We start from the raw sequence: 22,800 nt of genomic DNA, 5'->3' as shown, positions 1-22,800 counted from the left end.
ATTTGATTTTGGTCAATGCAGCTAAATCTCCTTCAGGGTGGTACTATAAACGCTCAAGATGACTTTAATCCACAGAATTAATCTAAGACTCTGTGTCTTAAGAAAATGCTGCTGTGGAGCAAGTCAGGAGGTCATGGGCACAGATTAACAAATATGGATTTTGTTGTTATTTCTTTCACTTTGTTTCTTCTTTTCCACCCTCCTGGGTCACATTCTTACAGTTCACAATGTGAATTCACATTGAAGACAAAAATAAATGAGCTGTAAACGTCTTTCTACACTTTCCAATGACTTTTATTTAAATCTTCTTGGCCTCAGTGGATTTTTCAAGAAGGCAGAAGGTGAACCCCCCGTAACATCACACATGGAGCAAAAACACTTTGGGAAATAAATACCAGGTCCATGCAATTCTTACATACAGTATGATATGTAACTCAAGGTAAAGAACACAACTGAGAAAAGCAAAGTTGTAGGAAACTTCATTTCTTGTCGTCCATTATAAAAATGACGATTAATTCCCTCATAGATCCTGCAATAGAGCCTTGGGGACATATAGGAAACTTGGTTTATCAAGAACAAACAACAAATGGCAAATAAATGGTATTATTTAAACATATAGTCGACTAAAAAAAGATTTGCTCTAAAATTTAAAATGTGAAAAATGTTGAAAAAAATTGCTCTAGAAGTGTAATTAAAAATCGAACTACAAGTGTATTGCTGTACTATATGCATAAACCAAACAAAGTTAGGAAAAGCCAGAGATGCAAGGTTGATGTTCAAACTAATGCACACAGCTTGTGCTGCTCATATATTTATCTCTGGCCGTTTAACCAAATACTTAAATTACTGGCAGTGCATCATTTACTTTGTAAAGGGAAAAAAAGTGATTGTGTGTATTGTGATGACCCTGGAACTCACAAAGGGTTGTCTTCAAGTTCTACTGCACAAAACACATACATACAGATATTTAACACATTATTCCTTCACATTATTTTGTGGCCACAATTTCAAGTCATGCAAAAAATCTGGGTGCACTGACAGACTAATAACATTTAGGTGTGCCTCATTTAAGTCCAACTACATATGTTGAACTGATTATGCACTCCATATTTTGTTTCATGTACTTTCTTGTTAATGTTCAGGGACCATCCATAACCCCATACTTTTATTTTATTTTATCGATTTACCCCCAAAAATAAATAAACAAAACCAAAAAGTACAATTATACTCTAACAGTACAAGCTCTCTACCAGCTCTCTGTTTGCTGCATCTGTGACATATAAGCCATTTTTGTGCAGGGCAAATACATAATAACATCATAACAGCATATTGTTTAAATTTGACATCTTGATATTTTGCTACATGCAATTTTTTTTCACTATTTCACTGTTATTTAGGCACCAAGTTTAGCAATAAAAGAAAACAGAAAGTAGCTTGCTCTGTCAATTGGTGGAAAGCCAAATCCATAATACTCTAAACTTTTAGTTTAGTCATTAACATAAATGAGCTCCTCAATTTTGGTTCACCAGTCTGAGCACGTAGATAGCATGCCACGCAGATTGACTGATAAATCAAGAGGTCAGCTCTCTCTTCACCACAACGGTCTGATGCAGCATCAGCATCACTGCAGCTCCGGCCTACAATCTGTCTGTCAAGCTCCCTTCTTCAGTCACGTGTCAACAAGACCCCAAGATACTTAAACTCCTCCGTTTAGGGTTGTAACTCATCCCTGAATTTGAGTAGGGACCCCACCCTTTTCCAGCTGAGACCATGGCCTTAGAGTTGGAGGTCCTGATTCTCATTCCCAATGACTCACACTTGGCTGATGAAGCCAACAAGAACCACATCATCTGCAAAAAGGTGAGATGAGATTCTGAGGCCACAAAAGTGGAAGCTTTCTGCCACATGGCTATGCCTAGAAAACCTGTCCATAAAAACTACAAAGCGAGTCAGTGACAAAGGGTAGCCCTGGTGGAGTCCAATACGCACCAGGAATGAGTCCGACTTATTGCCGGCAATGCAAACAAAGCTCGTGCAATGATTATAGAGGGATAAAACAGGTCATAGCAATGGACCAGACACCACATACTCCAGGATACGCCGAGGGATGTGGACAAATTACTTCTCTAGGTCCACAAATCTCATGTAGGCTAGTTGGGCAAATTCCCACCCACCCTCAATTGTCCTTGAGAGAATAAAGAGCTGGTTCAGTGTTCCATGAAAACCACAAACACCACACTGATCCTCTTGTATCCAACATTCGACTAACAGACAAGCTCTTCTCTCCAGTCCACACTCCCAGGGAAAGTAAGGAGTGTGATTCCACCCCTGTAGTTGGAGAACACCCTCCAGTCTCCATTCAGCGTTTACTGCTTCGTTCTTGAAATCTTGTTAGGTTTTCTGTTTGTGTTTATATTCTCGGGCCTTCTTAGTTTGAATTATTTGGGTTTTCCTACTTCTTTTGTCTTGTTTTCCCTGATTAGTTCCATCTGTGTTCCCTGCTGTTTTCTATTTCTCCATTTACCTCCATTTATTTGAACCCCCATTTTTGTGTTTTTGTAGGGTTTGTTCTCTATGTGTTAGACATTGTAGACTTACCACTATTATTTTTTGACTTTGTTTTTCACCTGTCAGCTTTAAATAAAGGTCCAATTTTGAACCCTGTCCTCTGAATTCACATTCTGCCCTTCCATACACCACATGACATTTAGATTTAGATTACTAGACAGGAATCATTTGATTCATACACTGAACCAAACACTTGTAATGTTGAACCTCTAACACTTGTTACACCCTGAAAATTTGACACAGTTCCTATCATATGACACTAGCGATAGGGTTTCTAAAGATGTATTCAAATGTATATTTTTTGTTGGTGTAAAATGATTCTATGTGACCACCAGTCGTACTGTTGATAATGTGCTGAATTTCTTTTGTTGTCTCACATTTGCTGTTGGCAATTGCAAAGCATGTTTTAGAGCCTGCAAAAAACAAACCGTCACTGTCACATCCTATAACATCACATAATGTAAAAAAACATTAATTTGATTTTTTTAGTTGAGAAATGATGCTGAACCATTACAAAGGAAGAGAATTTAAATCACTTTCACATCTGGTGCAACAAAACAAGATAATTACTTTTTCATAGTCATATCATATGGAAAGAAAACTGTCATCCATATTGGTGGAAAACATTAAAAAAAACTTCTCAATGCTGTAATTTAGCTGTTTTGGGCCAGGTGAATACCAACAAATAAATATCCATATTTTCTTGCGACACTTCCATCAGACACAATGTGAATTTGACAGTGCAAAGTTCATCCTGCATTTGCAGGCAGACTTTGGAATAGACAGACACATGTATTAGTTTTACTGTTTTTCTTGAAATCACAGTATAATGGCCTAAATCACTTGAGAGTTTTTCCAGCAGAAGTGCAGAGACAACACTGTTTTTCTCAAAGTATAAACAAGAACAGAATACAAAGACTAAATAATTAAGGCAAAAGATAATTTAGGTACTAGCCTTAATTATTTGGAAATTTAGCTTTGAAGATTTAAAGTGATGATTATTGACACACTTGAAGGTGTTTAAAGATACATAATAGTATAAACATAATAATAAATGTCATAAATTTAACAGAATTGTGGAAGTATTGGCAACAGAAAAACTAAAACAAAGCAATAGAGGGAACAGGCCAAATTATTTTGACTCTATAGAAGGACTGGTGTGGACTGTCAGGCAATATACCTGACCCTTTGAAAAACACTGAAATTATTATTATTATTTCAACTCTTTTGATCTAGTTGTCGTTATCTTCTTCATCGCTGTCCTTCATTGAAATGCCTTGCATCCCTCCTTCTTTCACCGATGCCGTGGCTTCTTCCAAGGTTAGTCGGTTTCTTACAGTTTCGTACATCTTAGTGTTTAGCGTAGAGTCCAGTACCCCTTGAAGGCGGAAGTCACGGTACTTTTTCTATCTCAAAGAGAAAAATGAAAAATGATTAGCAGAGACATTCCTGGCTTCGCAGGAAATATAAAAAAAGCATGTAAGCTGATTGGGTTGGTGAGTCCCTGACTCATCCACTTAGCCTCTTGAGGTGTTAATGAAATCATCAGGTCTTGAGTCGGCCTTCAAATTAGGTAAACAAAAGTTTAGGTGAACATCAGTACATCTTATTAATATGATGATGATAGTGGTGCCCTGTTAAGCTGCAGCTGCACTGGCTGATGATAGCACCGTTAAAGTCTGCTTAAACAATAGATGTAGTAGATGCGACCACTTTGGATCTTCTACATAGGCTCGGTATACTACGCCGGCTATTTCCAGGAAGCAACTGAGCTTCGCACCAGTAACATCCGACAGTGGAGGAGACATAGAGCGGGGCTAACTGCTAAGCCAAAGGCTAACCTGTGTAAAACGCTGTCCATCTTGTTTTTTAACATTTTTTTAACGTTCGCTCCTACATAGCATATATATATATATATATATATATATATATATATATATATATATATATATATATACACAGTGGGGCAAAAAAGTATTTAGTCAGCCACCGATTGTGCAAGTTCCCCCACTTAAAATGATGACAGAGGTCAGTAATTTGCACCAGAGGTACACTTCAACTGTGAGAGACAGAATGTGAAAAAAAAAATCCATGAATTCACATGGTAGGATTTGTAAAGAATTTATTCGTAAATCAGGGTGGAAAATAAGTATTTGGTCACCTCAAACAAGGAAAATCTCTGGCTCTCACAGACCTGTAACGTCTTCTGTAAGACGCTTTTCTGTCCCCCACTCGTTACCTGTATGAATGGCACCTGTTTGAACTCATCATCTGTATAAAAGACACCTGTCCACAGCCTCAAACAGTCAGACTCCAAACTCCGCCATGGCCAAGACCAAAGAGCTTTCGAAGGACACCAGGAAAAGTATTGTAGACCTGCACCAGACTGGGAAGAGTGAATCTACAATAGGCAAGCAGCTTGGTGTGAAAAAATCAACTGTGGGAGCAATCATCAGAAAATGGAAGACATACAAGACCACTGATAATCTCCCTCGATCTGGGGCTCCACGCAAGATCTCATCCCGTGGGGTCAAAATGATCATGAGAACGGTGAGCAAAGATCCCAGAACCACACGGGGGGACCTGGTGAATGACCTGCAGAGAGCTGGGACCAAAGTAACAAAGGTCACCATCAGTAACACACTACAACGGCAGGGAATCAAATCCCGCAGTGCCAGACGTGTTCCGCTGCTGAAGCCAGTGCATGTCCAGGCCCGTCTGAAGTTTGCCAGAGAGCACATGGATGATACAGCAGAGGATTGGGAGAATGTCATGTGGTCAGATGAAACCAAAGTAGAACTTTTTGGTATAAACTCAACTCGTCGTGTTTGGAGGAAGAAGAATACTGAGTTGCATCCCAAGAACACCATACCTACTGTGAAGCATGGGGGTGGAAACATCATGCTATGGGGCTGTTTTTCTGCCAAGGGGACAGGACGACTGATCCGTGTTAAGGACAGAATGAATGGGGCCATGTATCGTGAGATTTTGAGCCAAAACCTCCTTCCATCAGTGAGAACTTTGAAGATGAAACGAGGCTGGGTCTTCCAACATGACAATGATCCAAAACACACCGCCCGGGCAACAAAGGAGTGGCTCCGTAAGAAGCATTTGAAAGTCCTGGAGTGGCCTAGCCAGTCTCCAGACCTCAACCCCATAGAAAATCTGTGGCGGGAGTTGAAAGTCCGTGTTGCTCGGCGACAGCCCCAAAACATCACTGCTCTCGAGAAGATCTGCATGGAGGAATGGGCCAAAATACCAGCTACTGTGTGTGCAAACCTGGTAAAGACCTATAGTAAACGTTTGACCTCTGTTATTGCCAACAAAGGTTATGTTACAAAGTATTGAGTTGTATTTTTGTTATTGACCAAATACTTATTTTCCACCCTGATTTACGAATAAATTCTTTACAAATCCTACCATGTGGATTCATGGATTTTTTTTTTCACATTCTGTCTCTCACAGTTGAAGTGTACCTCTGGTGCAAATTACTGACCTCTGTCATCATTTTAAGTGGGGGAACTTGCACAATCGGTGGCTGACTAAATACTTTTTTGCCCCACTGTGTGTATATATATATATATATATATATATATATATATATATATATATATATATATGTATATATATGTGTGTGTGTGCGTGCGTGCGTGCGTGTGTGTATGTATATTCTTTTATTCTCCCTTAATTGATACTCTATAGAACTTGACTTCACGCTGAGGTGGCAATTCAGCCATTTGATTCCTGTTACAGCAGCTCATGAATGAATGAACATGGTGAACTAAAAATATGTTTAGAAGTACGTTTTTTCAAACATGCTACTTCACTTTTATTTACTTGAATAGGGTTGGGGGTCGCGACCTAAGCATGCAATCAAGTTCTATAGAGTCTTGCTAATGACCTACTAATTTTATTCAGGTGTGTTGCAGCAGGGACACATGGAAAAGTTTCAGGACACCAGCCCTGGAGGACTGGAGTTTGATACCCATGCCCTATGGCAGGTACCCTATTCAGATAAGTCAAATAGGGCATGCTTTAATCAGACACCAAGCGAACACTGCAGCAGGGTCGAAGTTTTTTCATGGGCACAACCAATAGGCTCAATTCTGTCGTTAACCCACAAATACATTTTCCTTATAACTGTTGCAATATTTAAGGGAAAATAAACAGGCTAAGAGGATAAGATCTATTGGCTAGAAGCAGTGTTACAATGAAGGAAAAATTAGCCAAACACAAATTTCCTTACTTTTTTTGCTGAGTTTATAATAGCAAGTAATTCTCACCTTGACAATTCTAATGAGAACCTTCAACTGATAAACATGGAGCTGCAGGTCCACACGGTCAGTCAGCCATGTTCCTATAAGGGTCATTGTGCTCGTGTACCATTGCTGTAAAATACACACAAACATACACCACTGTAGTGTCAAGTGATTCTCTGTGAAATGCACAATTTTAGCTCTAAACAATAACTTGACCTCTGTAGAGATTATTGCGATGGTGCTTTTGGCTGAAAAAAAAGGATAATTTCATCCTTGCTGTGTACCATTGAGAAGGCGTTTACACACTAGACGTGTAAAATCTATTCAAATATTTTGTGTTTTGGACTTACCAATTCTTAATGCAGCCGTTGACTCTAGCTGCGTAATTTCACTGAACAAATTTCCTGCCCTTTATTTTTGATTGCTGGAATCCAAATACACAGATCTGACGACTCAGGTCACTGCATTTTCAACAAGTGCAGTGATAAATAATCCTATTTCAACTCAGACACACAGCTACTCTACTCCAGACCAGTCGGCTCTCTGAAACGATTTCTTTGCCTCTTTAGATGAGGTCCCACCTCTGCTAACTAAAGTCCAAACTGCCCTCCTGAAATACGTATGAAAGCGGCAGCTTCAGTTCCTGGATGAAACAGTGAAATTCTCCCTGCTGCTGCCTTCTTCTTGGATGCAGAATCTCAGTTTCTTACTTTTCTTATTAATAAAACATCAGAACCAGTTCATCATACTTAATGTTGACTTCCCCATATGGAAAAGATATATATAAATCTTATAAAGTTTGTATCTGTCTTGTGTGAAACTTGTATAAAAAGCATACAAGAGTGAAAACAGATATAAGATCCATTGAAAAATTATATAAGTGAAACTTGTATGTTTTGGATACTTACTAAAACAATATATGAAAGTGGCCACTTTCATATACGCCTTATATGATTCACTATATGAAGTAGGCCACATCTGATGCAAGTCTTTTATAAGTTTTTTCTATTTCTTTTCCATATGGGTATGAGGTGATTTGGTTCAATGGGCCTGATTATTTAAGACCTTGTATGTGAGGAGCAGGATTTTGAATTCTGGATTTAACAGGAAGCCAAAACAGGAGAAATCTGCTCTCTTTCTAGTCCCTGTCAGGACTCTTGCTGCAGCATTTTGGATCAGCTGAAGGCTTTTCAGGGAGTTTTTAGGACATCCTGATAATAATGAATTACAGTCGTCCAGCCTGGAAGTAATAAATGCATGAACTAGTTTTTCAGCGTCACTCTGAGACAGGATATTTTTAATGAGCAAATGAATAAAGGCTGCCTTACATATTTGTTTACTGTGTTTGCTGAAGGACATCACTACATAGCCAAAGGTATTCACTCACCCATCCAAATAATTTAATTCTGGTGTTCCAATCACTTCTATGTCCACAGCACAGTGTGAGCAGATGCTGAGGTGCATAATGCACACAGGTTGCCAACTTTCTGCACAGTCAATTCCTTTAGAGCTCCAGCCTTCAGATCAGCTCAAGAACAGTGCATAGAAGGTTTCATGGAATGAGTTTCCATTGCCAAAAAGCTGCATTTAAGCCTTACATCACCAAGCGCAATGCAAAGCACTGGATGCAGTGGTGTAAGCATGGCACCACGGGATTCTAGCGCAGTGAAGAGGTGTTCTCTGTAGTGACAAATCATGCTTCTCTGTTTTGCAATCCGATGGATAATTCTGGGTTTGATGAGGAAGAGGCCAAAGGAACAATGTTCCTCGACTTGTGGTAGCAACTTATCCCCTTCCCGGAGTGCTCCAGCCACCCTTTTCTGGCTGAGAATCATGGCCTCAGACTTGGAAATGCTATTTGTCATTCCCACTGCTTCACACTCTGTTTCAAACAGCCCCAGTGCAAGCTGGAGACTGATATCTTAAAAAGAGCTACATTATCCACCAAAACAGAGAGGCGGTCGTGAGGCCACTTGGGTATAAATGCTATATAAGTTAACTTAAACTGGATTTAATGAAACCATTTAGTCAAATCCACCTCTCAGGACTGCTGAGCCCCCCATTATGATTGGTGTAAAAGGGCTACTGCAAAGACCAATGTGACTGATTTCTTAAACTAAATCAGTTCATCAATTTCCTGAGAGCCCAGCAGCTCTTTTCTAGTAGTTTGTACATGTGAATTGTGACTGTAAACTGATGGGAGAGCAGCATGCGAGGCAAGCTGCCACTGGCTCAGCTGTTACTGTTCTGAGATCAGTTAGACCTACACTTCGTATAGAAATGCAGCTAGCATTAGAGGGTAAATGAATTACAGTGATTTAGCATCGTAACGGAAAAGTTTCCCCCCGCGAATCATGTGGGTAACGTGAGGATGGTCTTTGAAAAAGTTCTTAATTATTCCTTTAATACAACAGCAAGAAACCACGATGGAGAGGGGACAGGAGTTCTAACCATGGCCATAAAACAGGCAAGTTGAACAGGCTTGGCAGTCATCTTAGCAATTGGTTCTACTTGCCTTCCTGTAAAAACAGCACACAACTGCCTAGACCAAGGTCGTGTCCAAATTCATGGGCTGCATCCTCCTGAGGGCCCGGCCTTCGCGGTCTATGTGGGCCGGGTCCTCAGAGGGTCGGGTAGGCCGGAAGTAAACGGCCGTGAAATTGGACGGTCTAGCCTTCTGATTAGCGTCACCGCTGTCTCGGTGGAGTTTAATAAACTGGCCGTCTGCTCCTTGCTGTCTAAAATATAACAGGACACTGGCGTAAACTCTCGACCGTCTCATACTACTGTTTAATCAGTTTTCTGTTTGACGTTTAGTCAGCTGTGTGAAAACCAAGGTGGAACCCACCCGGGGGATTAATAAAGTTTTATTTTATCTAATCTAATAACTTTAATCTCAGCCAAACCGATTTACTCACGAACAAACAAAACACTGAAAAAAGCCCAACAATAACATTTTTAGGTTGTCTAAGTGACTTATATATCACGTTTAACCCGAGCAGCGAAAGTCCGCGGTGATCTGAAAATGATGTGCCGGGAGTTGTGCCGTTCTCGGCGGCTCCAGTAACCCTCGAGCTCCCGGCTAGCTATCGAGCTGGTGGGTAGCAGACGTCTCTGAAAATGTCGAAGCACTTTTGCAAATATGCGATATCTTGATAAACCGAGCAGATGTTTGATGTTTACACAGCTACTTTCTCACCTGAAAATATGTTAAAAGTTTATTTTGTGACCCAGAAAGATTAGTAAGAGTAATTTTAAAACTTAGTAGCGGCCGCCATTGTTGGAAACTGGAGTTTGGCTGGGCCGCGCTATGAATTCTGGGATATGGTAGGCCACGAAGGACACACCCGACCCATCCTTCAAATTCGGGGAAAAGGAGGACGCATTTGTCGGCTGCATTCAGAGGAGTCTACGAATTTGGACCGCCTTCGGCGCGTCGCTGTGACGTAATCGGTCTAGAAATGCGGCCTCAGGAGGATGCAGCCCATGAATTTGGACACGACCCAAGAGCTTAGGCTGGAAAGAATGAAGAGCAGGTTTGGGTGATTAAGGGTAGAGGTGAAAGTGTATGTATGTATGTATGTAATGAATGAAAAGAATGTGTTGAGCAGATGGACGGAATACTGACAAAGAAAGGAAATGAGCGAGAGAGAAAGAAAGGGTGGATGGATGGATAGTAAATCAGGAATGTAGAAAAATATTGCCTGCTCTGATGAATACCAGTTTCTGTTGGATGCTTGGTAGGGTTAGGTTTTTGACTAAAACCATGGCTACCTGCCTTGTAGCAGTGCCTTTGTGGTTGTCTAATGGTGTGGAGAATGGTGCTTTGTTTCATGCTAGAGTCTCCTTACTTCCGACAGGAAGCATAAGTTAGCATAATGATTAGCCGCTATTAGTCATTTCTGATAAAGCCTTCTAAAGTAATTTTAATGTACTTTAATACCTAACCTGCAGTAACTTTTCTGGGGGAATACTGTCTGGCTTCCATTTACATTTCTTTGCTTTCATGTAATTAAATTAGTCTTGGTTTGTTCTGTGATGTCATTTACTACGTTAGTAATGATTTTAAAAATAGCACACCAAGATGCATCCCAATCAAGACTAAGAAAACCACTGGTTGTAGTATTTGTTACTTTAGCCATAGCATTCCACATCATGTATTATCAAGGTACCATCCATCGACCAATTAGATCAGTATTTCCATTTTCAAACTAGCATTGACTCCTTGGCTTAGACAAACAGTAAGCTCTGTGAGGCACAGTGCGCTCCGAGCACAGCAGCTGCAGATGTTTCTCTTTGGGCCCTTGCTGGTGTCAGCCTAATTGATGGACAGTGATGAGTGTAGGGTGATACTAATACAAGCCGACTCACTTTGCACAGTCAGGGTCACAGCAGAATGGATGGGAGTCTGGAGAAAAAAGGGAATGAAAATGAAGGGGGAGGGGGTATATGCATGTTTAGAGGGAGGAAATGTCTATTGAATATGATAAATTACTTGATTTGAAAGACGCATAAAGAAACTATTTGGAATGTAATGATATATTAAAATGACTATGAAAACCCAGCCAGGGTTCAAACCATAAACCGTCTTGATTTCAGCCAATAGTACTAACCACTACACCATCACGCCACTCACACAATCTAACATGTCTAAAATCTCCCATAGCTTTCACTCTGGCAGGGCAGCACAGTGGAGTTTGCATGTTCTGTGTTTGTGTGGGTTCTCTCCGGGTACTCCGGCTTCCTCCCACAGTCCAAAGACATGCAGTTAGTGGGGATAGGTTAATTGGTAACTCTAAATTGCCCATGGGTGTGAATGTGAGTGTGTCTGTCTGTATCTGTTATATATAAGCACTCTAGTTATAACAGTTTATGTGAGGGGTTGGATGTGTGGTGTACTAAGAGTATAGCTCCCCGCACCCCCAATTAATTTTGTATTTGTTTATTTCTAATGATAGACATTGAATATCCCAACGTATATGTTATTTTGGACTAATTATTTTACTTTATACAAAAATTATAATGGTACAAAGGACAATCTGTATCTGTGAAATTGTTGCTCAGAGAACTACCATAGATGGTCGTGGTTGCTTTAATGTTCAGTATGTAAGCAGGTGGCTTGGTGCTACGTGCTGCATGCTGGATCTTTGAATGGTAATAACTTATTAGGTTCTGTTTCTGCCTTATTACCCTACTATTACCACTTTATTACTGAGCTGTAATAGACAGTGCTGCCACAACCCATATTTGCTTAATCTAGCATGAAAGTTGGATTCAATTAGCGTTTTTCTTATGTCATTCCACATTAGGGGAAAAGAGTGTCCTGTTAAAAGGATTCTAAATGCTTCATTTTACAGTATTGTCAAATTCTAGTATTAACTATTTAGAAATAGTCACTCGTTGTCTTTTGTGGTTATCTTACCATAAAGCTGACTCAGCACACATGAGATGTGCTGCTGGTTTCAGCAGGACAGGTTTGGGTGGGATTTTGTTTTTCTTCTCTTCCTAACTTTTTTCCCTATGAGTAATTTTTCAGATGAAATTGCTGGGCTAACTCTGTGTGTGGAAACTTCCCACACTCTCATTATCACCTACCTTTCCGAGTCCTGTAATGTAAAGCCTTATACCTTGTGCCGTCAGTTCTCTGATGACAGCACTCCATATTCTGACACCATAATGTTACTCTCTTGTGTGATAGCTTGACTTGCCGAGTAAATAAAAGGTCCAAGTAGCATCCACGAACCCTGACCCCAGCCTTGACCCCCTCAAATGTTTATATGTGCCACCCTTAATCTGACAGTGCTATCCTCTGAAACTGCTCAGCGCTGCTGCAGCGAGAGCTCCCCCTTACCTATTCACAACCTGCCCACTCTGTCCCTTGTCCACGCTCTGCCTGCTATAACACATAATACAAAACCAGATTAATCCCCGACTCATCATTACAATATCTTCACTAACTGCCACACTCTTCTCTAGCAGAGCTCCTGTGATTTCATCACAGGCGTTGAGGCCCTTTTTTGTACCCTGGCACCAGTTTACCAACAATTTCCTATTCTACGACATAAGATCTCCAAATAGACAGCTGCATTGCTGTTTGACTTATTAGAACACTGTGGACCAACCACCACCAGAATCAGCAGAGGACATAGCACCACAAATCATCACAGACTCTAGAAACGTCATACTGGACTTAAAACAACTTGGACTTCTTGTTCCAGACTCTTGGATCTTGGCATAGTGGCTCTTGATCTGACACTAGCCTCAAACGTTTCTTTCGCCATGCTGCTGTACATATTTTCCTACAAAATACATTAATTATTAATTTACTTAAAATCAACATATTGAGATACTGGATTTCTGATTTTCATGATCCATAAGCAGTACTGAAGACATTAAAACAAAAAGGGTTGCCTATAGAATATACAAAAGATTGCCCTTTGGAATTAAATTATGAATGAATGAAGAACTTTTTAAGATGCCTTTTTTACATTGGTGACTGGGTTAGTCACCAATGAAATAAATACATATAAAAGCTTAAAGCTTAATGTAAAAGTTTATTTGGAACCATAGGATATACCACATTACCATGTTTTCTCCCATTTCCCCAGTTATTATGTGCCACTGTTGAGCGTGACCCGCAGAGCCACAATACACATAATTATAGAAAATGTAGATGTGACAGTAAGCTAAGATATTATTTTATCTATCAACGATGACCTCGATGAGTAGCACAAAAACTACTCCGTATGTATCCATTTTTGAACAGAACAAAGCAGACCATAACCTGCTTTGGTGTTCAGACTGGCTGACACGATGAAGACACCAGGTCTACATGTAGGTCAAGCTCCGTAAATGAGGACATGGGTTACAGAAAAGATGATTGTGCTGAAGCAGTGCTGGGGTGAATAAGTGAGGCAACCTGGTGCCAACAGCTTCCTATCTGTTGCTGTGTGCCTGTGAAGGCATCAGGGAGGCAGCAGGCCTGTGATCTCGCCCCAAGCACAACCCCCCACCGAGAGGCCAGGCCTGGAGTGACTGATCCACTGACTGGCTGCTCTTGCCATCACCCGCCCCTCCTTCACTTCTCCCTTTGAAGAGACTTTGCACAGGTCCCATCTGCAGCCATTTTTGCAGCAGCCATTTTGTGCTTGCTCTGTTTTAGTTTTCTTAATGTTATATAAAAAAAGGACTTGACAGTTACGTCACAAGACTTCTTGCTGCCATGACTAGCATTTTGGAAGCCTGTCAGGGACATCTGGTGTACACATAATGCCTGCGAGTTTCATCAGATTTAAAACCTTTTTTAATGCCAGTTTGAATTTAATACCAATTTTATAGTGCAGACCAACAGTGAGTAGTTATAAGTTGCATAGAGAAAGAAAGAAAGACCCAAACAAACATTTATCTGTGTTAAAGTCGTATGTTGCATCAGTTGTAAAGCCATTTGTGTCTCAGGTGCTACAGCAGGTCCACCACCAATCTAACAGGCCTTTTGCTCCTACTCGGCTCGACTCAATGCAGCTCGAGGCAAGTGAATGTGATTTCATTACAATGGAGTACCACCTAACATATGCTGAGTAGGCACTGAAAAAGTACCTGGTACCAGGTACTACGATGTAATGAAAAACCCTAAAAACCAAGTAGAGCCATGCCAAGCCAATCCAAGTAAGTACTAGTGGAAAAGGACTATCCTTGTGTAGGCTACTGGACCCCAAGATTGTTTGAATGTTAGGTTAAAAAGGGCGCTTATATCAATGTGTGAATGGGTGAATTGTTCAAACGGAGAAGAAAAGTGCTACAGAAGTACCAGTCCATTTAGCATCTAGTTTGTCTTTAGAAATTTTCTATAAAACTCTGTAAAAATGGTGAGGCTCTTTTATAAGACATGGTTAGTAAGAAGATGTTCAGTATTTATTGGAGATTATGTATCGGGATTTCAGGAGCGGGACCACGCTTCCAAACATGCTCCTTCCGGTTGTCATTTATCTCTCCCCAGTTCTGCAAACTGTTCATTCTCGTTTACGTGCCCCACCCTCCCTCCCTCCTTGTTCTCAATTCTTTAACTTCTTCACTCCTATTTAGTACACGGGGATCTGCCAGGCCGCTGTCGCCAGTCCCCTTCGAGGCCTTCCCCAAACCGCAGCTCAATTCATGTCCAAGCATCACCTTTACCTACCAAAACGCTGTCAAACCTAAAATGAGGGCCCAGCTAGTGAATAGAGCTTATTTAGAACAAAGGAGGGTGGGTTTTAAAACCCCCCCAAATTTTAAAACTTGTTTTCAACAAGTGTGATAAATCCAAAAGTGTAATAAAATCTAAACAAATTCAGCGCTATACTTGACAGTATTCAAAGTAAAACATGCTGTGTATTGTGTGAAAGAAATTGGATCATAGGAACATTTCAGACAAGGTGAAAACAGCTTTGTCCACAAAGTGCTAGGTGTCTGAGAACTCAGTGTACACTGGACATGAATGCCTGTACAGCTGGCAGACACCAGCAACCATACTAGACTCCAGTCTGAGAGTCTGTTTGCCAATAATTTTCATTTAAGTATTAAATATAATCCTTCTGTTATATTAGATTGTCCAATTAACTCTGAAAAATGCAGAATATATATCTAAAAAAGTACTGGTGTGGGAAAAAGTTCTGTGATGCTACTGTGAAGGGCTGGAGACTATCTGAGCTCCCGTAGGGAGACCTGGAGGGAACCCATACAGGCACAGGTGCCAGGCAGGCACCTTGTGGAACAGTAGTGCCATCCACTGCACCACCATACCACCCATAATTATTGAAAAGATACATACATGCATAAGTAAACATACTTTTCCTGTTAATTAACAACAACTTCTGTTTAAGCGCCTTGAGGCGCCTTGAGGCGACTTTTGTTGTGATTTGGCGCTATATAAATAAAATTGAATTGAATTGAATTGAATTGAATTGAATTTAAAATTTGGGCTCTATGGGCCCATTTCAAATTTGTGGAGAAATCTCTTCACTTTCTCTAAAACGCAGCTATCTGAGCTACAAATATTTCAAAGCCACTTTACTGTCAAACCATGCAGGAAGAGATCTGACTTTTTCAGGATAGGGTGAACAAATTGTGGCATCCACAAACTTGAAAATCACTTTGACTAAGGTTGTCAAATGAACAGTGTTGGCCCCTCTCGCTTTATGTCTGGAGATAACAAAAGCATGAGAAAAAAAACAAATTCTCCCAAGCTCTCTTTTTTAGGCTGCATGGGGATCAGCAGGGGGCTAGCTCTTGCAGACAGCCAAAATAAGCGTAATATGGCTCTGCATACATAATGCCATAACCCCACAGGGATCAAAATCTGTGACATTCTAACGAGTTCCATCTGAATCATGGGCCCCGATTTGCTCGACAGCCTTGACTGTGTTAGTGCATTTGTGTGTGTTTTGTCACCTCACAACAGTCTGATGAAGCTCTACCTACACTTGGGCAACATGCACACCCTGTACAACACTAAACACACACACAAGCACACTGCCTCATACACATGTATAAAATTGGTCCATCCCTCTTTGAGCAAAAGATGGGCGATAGAGCAACCTCCTGCCCCCATTTGACACCAGCTCTTGCCACTGCTACACGCAAACCTCATGCATGTTCACACCCCAGTCTTCAGATGGTGCTTGGCAGTGGGGGGCACTGCCACCAGCAGGATTTGCAGTACACCTCTAAACCCCCGAAACCTTCCCCAACTACCTACTCAGCTGTTTAATGAAATTTTTTGCATTGAAGATTATTATATTGCTGTCATCAGCAATATAATAACTTGCATTAATGCAACAACGTAAAGAAATTACACTATAAAACAAGCGAGATTCAGGGTCATGTGATCACCAGCCCTAACTATGAAACTATAAAGCTTTAGGTGTACAGTGGTCCCTCGCTATAACGCAGTTCACTTTTCACAGCCTCGCTGCTCCGATTTTTTTGCATTTTTGCATGCTTTTTTTTTTTTTTTTTTTTACAGCGCATTGTATTCTGCATGCTGACCATTGTCAGGATGCAGGCTGTAGACCATTGTCAATCAATCTCCGTATCCTGTACAGTACAGAATGCGTTCTGCTTGACGGATTTACATAAATCTTCGATCCTAGCAGTGTGACTCTGAAGTGCTGTACTGTATGTTTGTAAGTTTTCTCCCCATAAAACACAACAATGTTGATGAAACGTTTTGCACCATCAAAGGCACCTGCAACAGCACCCAAAAGGCAGAGGAAGATGGAAAACTTGAACTTCTGGACATGCTAAAGGAAGGTAGAAGTTACTGTATTTTTCAGACCATAAGGCGCATCAAGCGAAACAAAACAGTCAGATATGTCAAACGTTACTCAACTCATTCTTCTTGCTTCCTCCACTTTCATACCATTGATTCATTAATTCCCATGTTCTGGACCTGAAAACAGGGTTTGATCTTTGGTTTCATTCTTATTTTTCTATGAAGGTTTGAACTTTGAGAGTTTAAACAAGAGAGAAAAGTGTGAAAATCTTCGTGCCTGTCTGAGAAAAGTGTATAAAGTGTGTGGTGAGGGGTTTTACAGCCTTAAAATATCTGTAATGATTGTAAAAAATGAAATTGGCTACTTCACGGATTTCACCTATCGCGGGTTATTTTTAGAACGTAACTCCTGCGATAAACCAGGGACCGCTGTAATCTTAAAAGTAAAGAGGGTGTCAGCCTCCCTAATCCAAACTGGGAGCGTGTTCCAGAGGGCCTGAAAGGAGAAGGTTCCACTCCACGCTAGTAAGCTAGCAGTCTGAGAAGTGCTTTATTGGGGTACTACGGTACTATGAGGCCTTTAAGATAAGATGGGGCTTGACTATTCATGTATGTGAGGAGCAGGATTTTAAATTTGATCCAGGATTTAACAAGGAGCCAATGAAGAGAAGCCAGTATTGGAGAAATATGCTTTCTTTTTAGTTCCTTTCAGTATTGCCAAATCCAAAATGCTATGCCAGCATTTTGGATCAACGGAAGACTTTTCAGTTAGTTTTATAACAACCTGGTAATACTGAATTACAGTAGCTGAGGCTAGAAGTAATTAATGCATGAACTAGTCTTTCAGCATCACCCTGACAGGATAATCCTAATTTCAGAGATATTTTTGACAGTTCTGAAACATGTAGGACTGACTGACTTCAGGATATCTCACAGTGTTATTGGAGGCCAAGATAATGCTATTCAGAGTAATCATGTGGTTAGACACTTTAGACCTTCTAATTATACTGCCTGATGGAGCACGTATAATGGAAAGAGAATTGGTCCCAGCAAAAAAGTACCCTTGTGGTACTTTATAATGAGCTTAATTGTGTGAAGAAGACTCACCATTTAAGACTTGAGCTCCACAGAAGTGAAGACATTACTTGGATGAGCCTTACAATGCTTCTAGATGAGAAAAATCTTGAAAAAGTGATATGTTTCATAGGAGGTCTTTAAGATAAGATTTGGCCTGATTATAGAATAGAATAGGATAGCCCCTTATTATCATTGTACATGTGCAATTAAGTTGTAGCTGCTCCACACCAACTGTGCTTGAATAAAATATAAATACTGCCCAGCAGGAACATATAGCAAACAGCAGAAATATATACAGTCCAAATGGATACACACACAACAAGCGAAATATATACAAAATAAGAAAAAGGATTGACGACTGACATTGCAGGCATGTGTTGCAGGAAGATGCAACAAAAACGCATTAAAAACACAAAAAGGTGCACAGGAGTTGGGTGCTGCATAAAAGGGTTGCATATGTCTCTACGCACCACCATTTTATTTAAGACCTTGTATGCAATGAGAAGGATTTTAAATTTCGATTCAGATATATAGGATATAGTACAGGAGAAATATGCTCTCTCTGGCTAGTCCATGTTAGTACTCTCACGACAGCATTTTGCCTGAAGGCTGTTCAGGGAGTTTTTAGGACATCTTGATAATGATGAATTACAGCCAAGATGTACTAAATGCGCAAACTAGTTTTTTTTTTTGAGACAGTTTCTTTCTAACTTTAGAGAGATTGTGCAAATCCTACATATTTATTTAATATGCACATTGAAGGATATGTTAGGATAAATAGAGCTGGGTGTCATCAGCATAGCAGTGAAAATGTATGCTATGCCTTCTAATGATACTTCCTAATGGAAGCATGTATAACGTAAACAGAATTGGTCCTAGCACTGAACCCTGTGGGACTCCATAATTAACCTCAGTGTGTGAAGAGGACTCTCCATTTACATGCACAAACTGGAGTCTATTAGATAGATATGATACAAACCACTGCAGCATAGTAGTTTTAATACCTACAGCATGCTCTAGCATGGCATTGCTTAAAAGCTCTAGCTTGTAAGTGATGTTTAATTGCGGCCATCTTGAAGGACTATGTTGAAATAAACTGATCATATTTAAGCCTGGACCAGTGATTAATGTTAAGACCTCTTTAAGCAGCCTTGTAGGAGTGGGATCCAATAGATATGCTGATGTTTTAAGAAAGTTCACTCAGAAAGATCAAGGTGCTGTATAAATGAAAATGAATTGAACTGACTAGATGATGGCTCCGAGGCATCTAAACATTTTCAATTAAATGTGTATTGCAACAGAATCACTGAGTGATGTGATAAGTGAAATAATATACCTAATAATGCCTAACCTAGTGACCTGTCTGATGGCTTGCATCACTATAAACCAGTGTTATTGATATGGTTAGACATAGCACTTCGCTTTCTTCACAGCTTTGACTTTAAGAAGTTTCTGGTTACTGGCCATTATAAAATCCTTTTATTTCACAGTAAGGTTTGCTAGATGAGGGATGATGCTAAATGTGTGATATTAACCTCAAACTGGTGAAGCAACTGACTTCTTTAGTTTTGCATATTGAAGTCTGATTACCTCTTTATAACTACAGATGACAGTAGTTATACTGATTTCTCTGTGAGTGAAAGCAGCTAATAAATAATTATTCAGACTTTGAAATACCTTCAGAATCTCTCTCCAAATACCCTGCTTACATCAGATTATGGGGGGCTCTGTGTGACTGTTTTTCAACACATGCAATCCAATATTTAAACCCACTTCATGTCATAATTTGCTAACTGTACATAAGAACTTCTCAGAAAAGATGTGCAAAAAGGCCTTATTACCCTGTTTATTTAAACGATACCAAAACAATGACAACTGCATTTTCACTCAGCCCTCCACTGTGTCTCTAACATAGTCAGAAGTTGTTCAACCAGACCATAAATCAGCCCTTATAAACACCCACACCCACCCTCACACACACACACACTCAGAAAATCTCAAAAAAGCCAACCAATTTGTTAGGTCAGAGGCCCTCCTTTGTGGGGCTATTCATGAGCCTTTATGCTGCAGAGTGACAGGAATGTTGAAGCTGAGTAGGGGCCACATTATGGTGGGTACAAAGAGATTACAAGGAATCGGGGGACTTTGCCTCTTTCTGCCTCTTGTGTGTGTGTGTGTGTGTGTGTGTGTGCAGTAAATACAACCTTGAACAAAAACACATGAGAGAGTACACATTTCACTATTTATTTATTAAACAATGATTTTATTATTTAGTACTCAAATTATCTAAAAAGTAAAATTATAGTCTTACTTCTTTGTTATTTATTTCAATGCTTTCAGTGGTAATTTGGTCAGTTTGTTAATGTACTTAAAGTAGACATCACTGTCAATATGTTGTTTGGACCAAAACATTTTGCACGGCCTGCTACCTTATTTGCTACTTTTAATTTTATTTTGATATTAGAATACTGTGTTTTGTAAGAAATACAGTAGTTCCTGGAGTCCAACTTTATGCCTACTCGTGCAAACCTCTAACAAGCTTTGCTATTAGGTAATTCCACCTGAGACCTTGCCTCAGCACCCTGAGACAGATCTGAATGACCACTGACTAATTAGGGGGTGTGAACTGCCTGATATTGGTGCCTATAAAACCCCGTTGCATATGCTCTGTCTCTCCTTTTGAACACAGCAACGTACTGAAACAAGGGAGTCACACAGCCTCCAGTTAAAGGTCTTTGTATTACTCATAGAACTGTTTCTATTCTGAATGCGCTCTGGCCTTAACACTGGCCACTGGTAAACACCAAGGCTTATATATAAATTGCTGAAGTTCATAAAAACATGGTGGATGTTCTTCTGAAAGAGTTACGGCTGTGTGGGGGACAGAAGGGGGGATGTGCTGCGTGGAAAGCAGAAAAAGGGTCCTGATCAAAGCCGCCTGCTTTTACTTAATTTACTTAATTAATTTGTTCTTTCAAGATTTGGTGTCGTTGTATTTTGAGTTAAGTTGTACAGCTTGCCAAATAGTCTGGACAGGGGATTTAATTCTGGCAAAACTTTCTGTTAACGTTCTGTTAAACTATTTGTCTTTTCGTATTTTATTGCAAGTGTCTGAAGAGGAAACCATGAGAGTGGGAACATTGTGTACATTAATTTAACTTATAACATTCAGATATTATTATAACACACTAATACAATCCTGTTAAAAGCTGTATTAAACAGACATATGTTATGTTATGGTGCCTGTTGAAAGTAAAAGAAAGCAACATGAATGTAATGAACGCAAACACTGGAACCTATCTGTCTCACTTTAAAAAAGGAAACAAGATGTATCTTTGTATGTGTTTTACGTTGGGATTCTCTTCCTCTCACAGTTCACTAAGTTCACTTCTGTTCTGTTGTGTTTCAGTAAAGTCCCAGTGTTATAGTGGAGCAGGAATATGTGGGAGTCAACACTCAGAGTGAGGAGTGAATAAAGAGGGACAGGACAGGGACAAAGATTTGGCAGTGTGTTCACAGCTTAAACCATCAAGCCACGCTAATTATGCAGGTGTTCTGTTTCTCTGAGACAATGCAGCACATAACAGCAGGGTGCAAGATGCTAGCAGGCAGGGCATACATGGAACGCCATAACCAAGTGGCCGGCATAGTGTACAGGGACATCTGTGCTGAGTATGGGCTGGAAGCAATGGCGTGTCCAGCGGGGTGGCCTGGGGGGGCACAGGCCACCCCCCAAACCAGACTGGCCACCCCAGGTGCCACCCCAAAGGCAAAACAATAAAATTCAATCAAATATCAAATGTCCGATTATGTTTTCACGGTGACGCTCAGATATCCGAGTGTAAGTGAATGCAGCATCGCTTCTGCGCTATGCGCATCACGTTAGCAAAGGTAGGAGAGCCAAGCGCGAAAGATGTCACTGCAGGAAACTATTTTTGGGTGAAAGAAAATGAGGACAGAATAAATGTCCCGGTAAGTAATATTAAGTTTGTTGAGTTTAGTAAACTTCGGTGAAATTAGAATACCAAGGAAAAAAATAACACTTAAAGAATTATTGCAGCTGTGGAATATTTCAGACAGTATGCTACTGAGGGCAGCTAACATAAGAGTTATGAGTTATAAGATATAATCTAAGTCGTAACATTGCTGTATGGAGCTGCAGATTTGGTTGCAGGTTAACATAGCTGGACTGGCCATCGGGCATACCGGGCATATCCCCAGTGACTTATTTTTTATTTTTTTTGTAATGGCATGAACAATGAGAGGTGGTGGATTGGCCAGATGCAGGTCGATGTGTAGAAATAACTCCGTTGTTTGGTGGTGGCTATGACGGGGCTTCCACAGAGGCAACAGGTGGATGAGGGAAGGGGAGGCAGGAGGAGAGCCCCGAGGCAGCCGCCAGTCCGAGTGTCAGGTGAACTGAACTTCAGGTAAGAAGTTATGACCTGCAGTCTATCTGGGTCAGATATAAACCAAGTTTAGGTGGAGTTTATTTTCATGTTGCTGACTTTTTACTGTCAGTTGCAATAACTCATACTGCGTTCTAGCCAGTTTGACGGAGTTTTTATACAGCTGGGTGGGTGCTATGATGTTACTGATAGTGAACTTTATTTTATTCATAAGGTTAGTAGAGTTGCCAACGGCTCC

The 22,800-nt window shown here is 40.3% G+C and overlaps 1 protein-coding gene across 2 annotated transcripts in view; it reads right to left on the bottom strand.

Annotated features, from left to right (window-relative positions):
• Positions 1–272: 272 nt before the first annotated feature.
• LOC113023063 (calcium-dependent secretion activator 1) overlaps positions 273–22,800 on the bottom strand; it is a 359,245-nt gene continuing 336,717 nt past the window's right edge. Inside the window, exons 26-27 of one of the 2 annotated variants that reach the window (XM_026169137.2) lie at positions 6,852–6,956; positions 273–3,974 (exon numbers count right to left, since the gene is read on the bottom strand). In XM_026169137.2, the coding sequence (XP_026024922.2) occupies positions 3,801–3,974; positions 6,852–6,956 (279 nt within the window). In that variant the 3' untranslated portion in view covers positions 273–3,800. Of the gene's footprint in view, positions 3,979–6,851; positions 6,957–22,800 lie in introns of both variants that reach the window. The other variant, XM_080301446.1, reaches the window with a different exon arrangement.

Source organism: Astatotilapia calliptera, chromosome 5, assembly GCF_964374335.1.
Source record: "Astatotilapia calliptera chromosome 5, fAstCal68.1, whole genome shotgun sequence".
NCBI classification, from domain to species: Eukaryota; Metazoa; Chordata; class Actinopteri; order Cichliformes; family Cichlidae; genus Astatotilapia; species Astatotilapia calliptera.
Note: the sequence above shows the minus strand (reverse complement) of the source record. Positions and strands in the feature narration are given on the sequence as shown.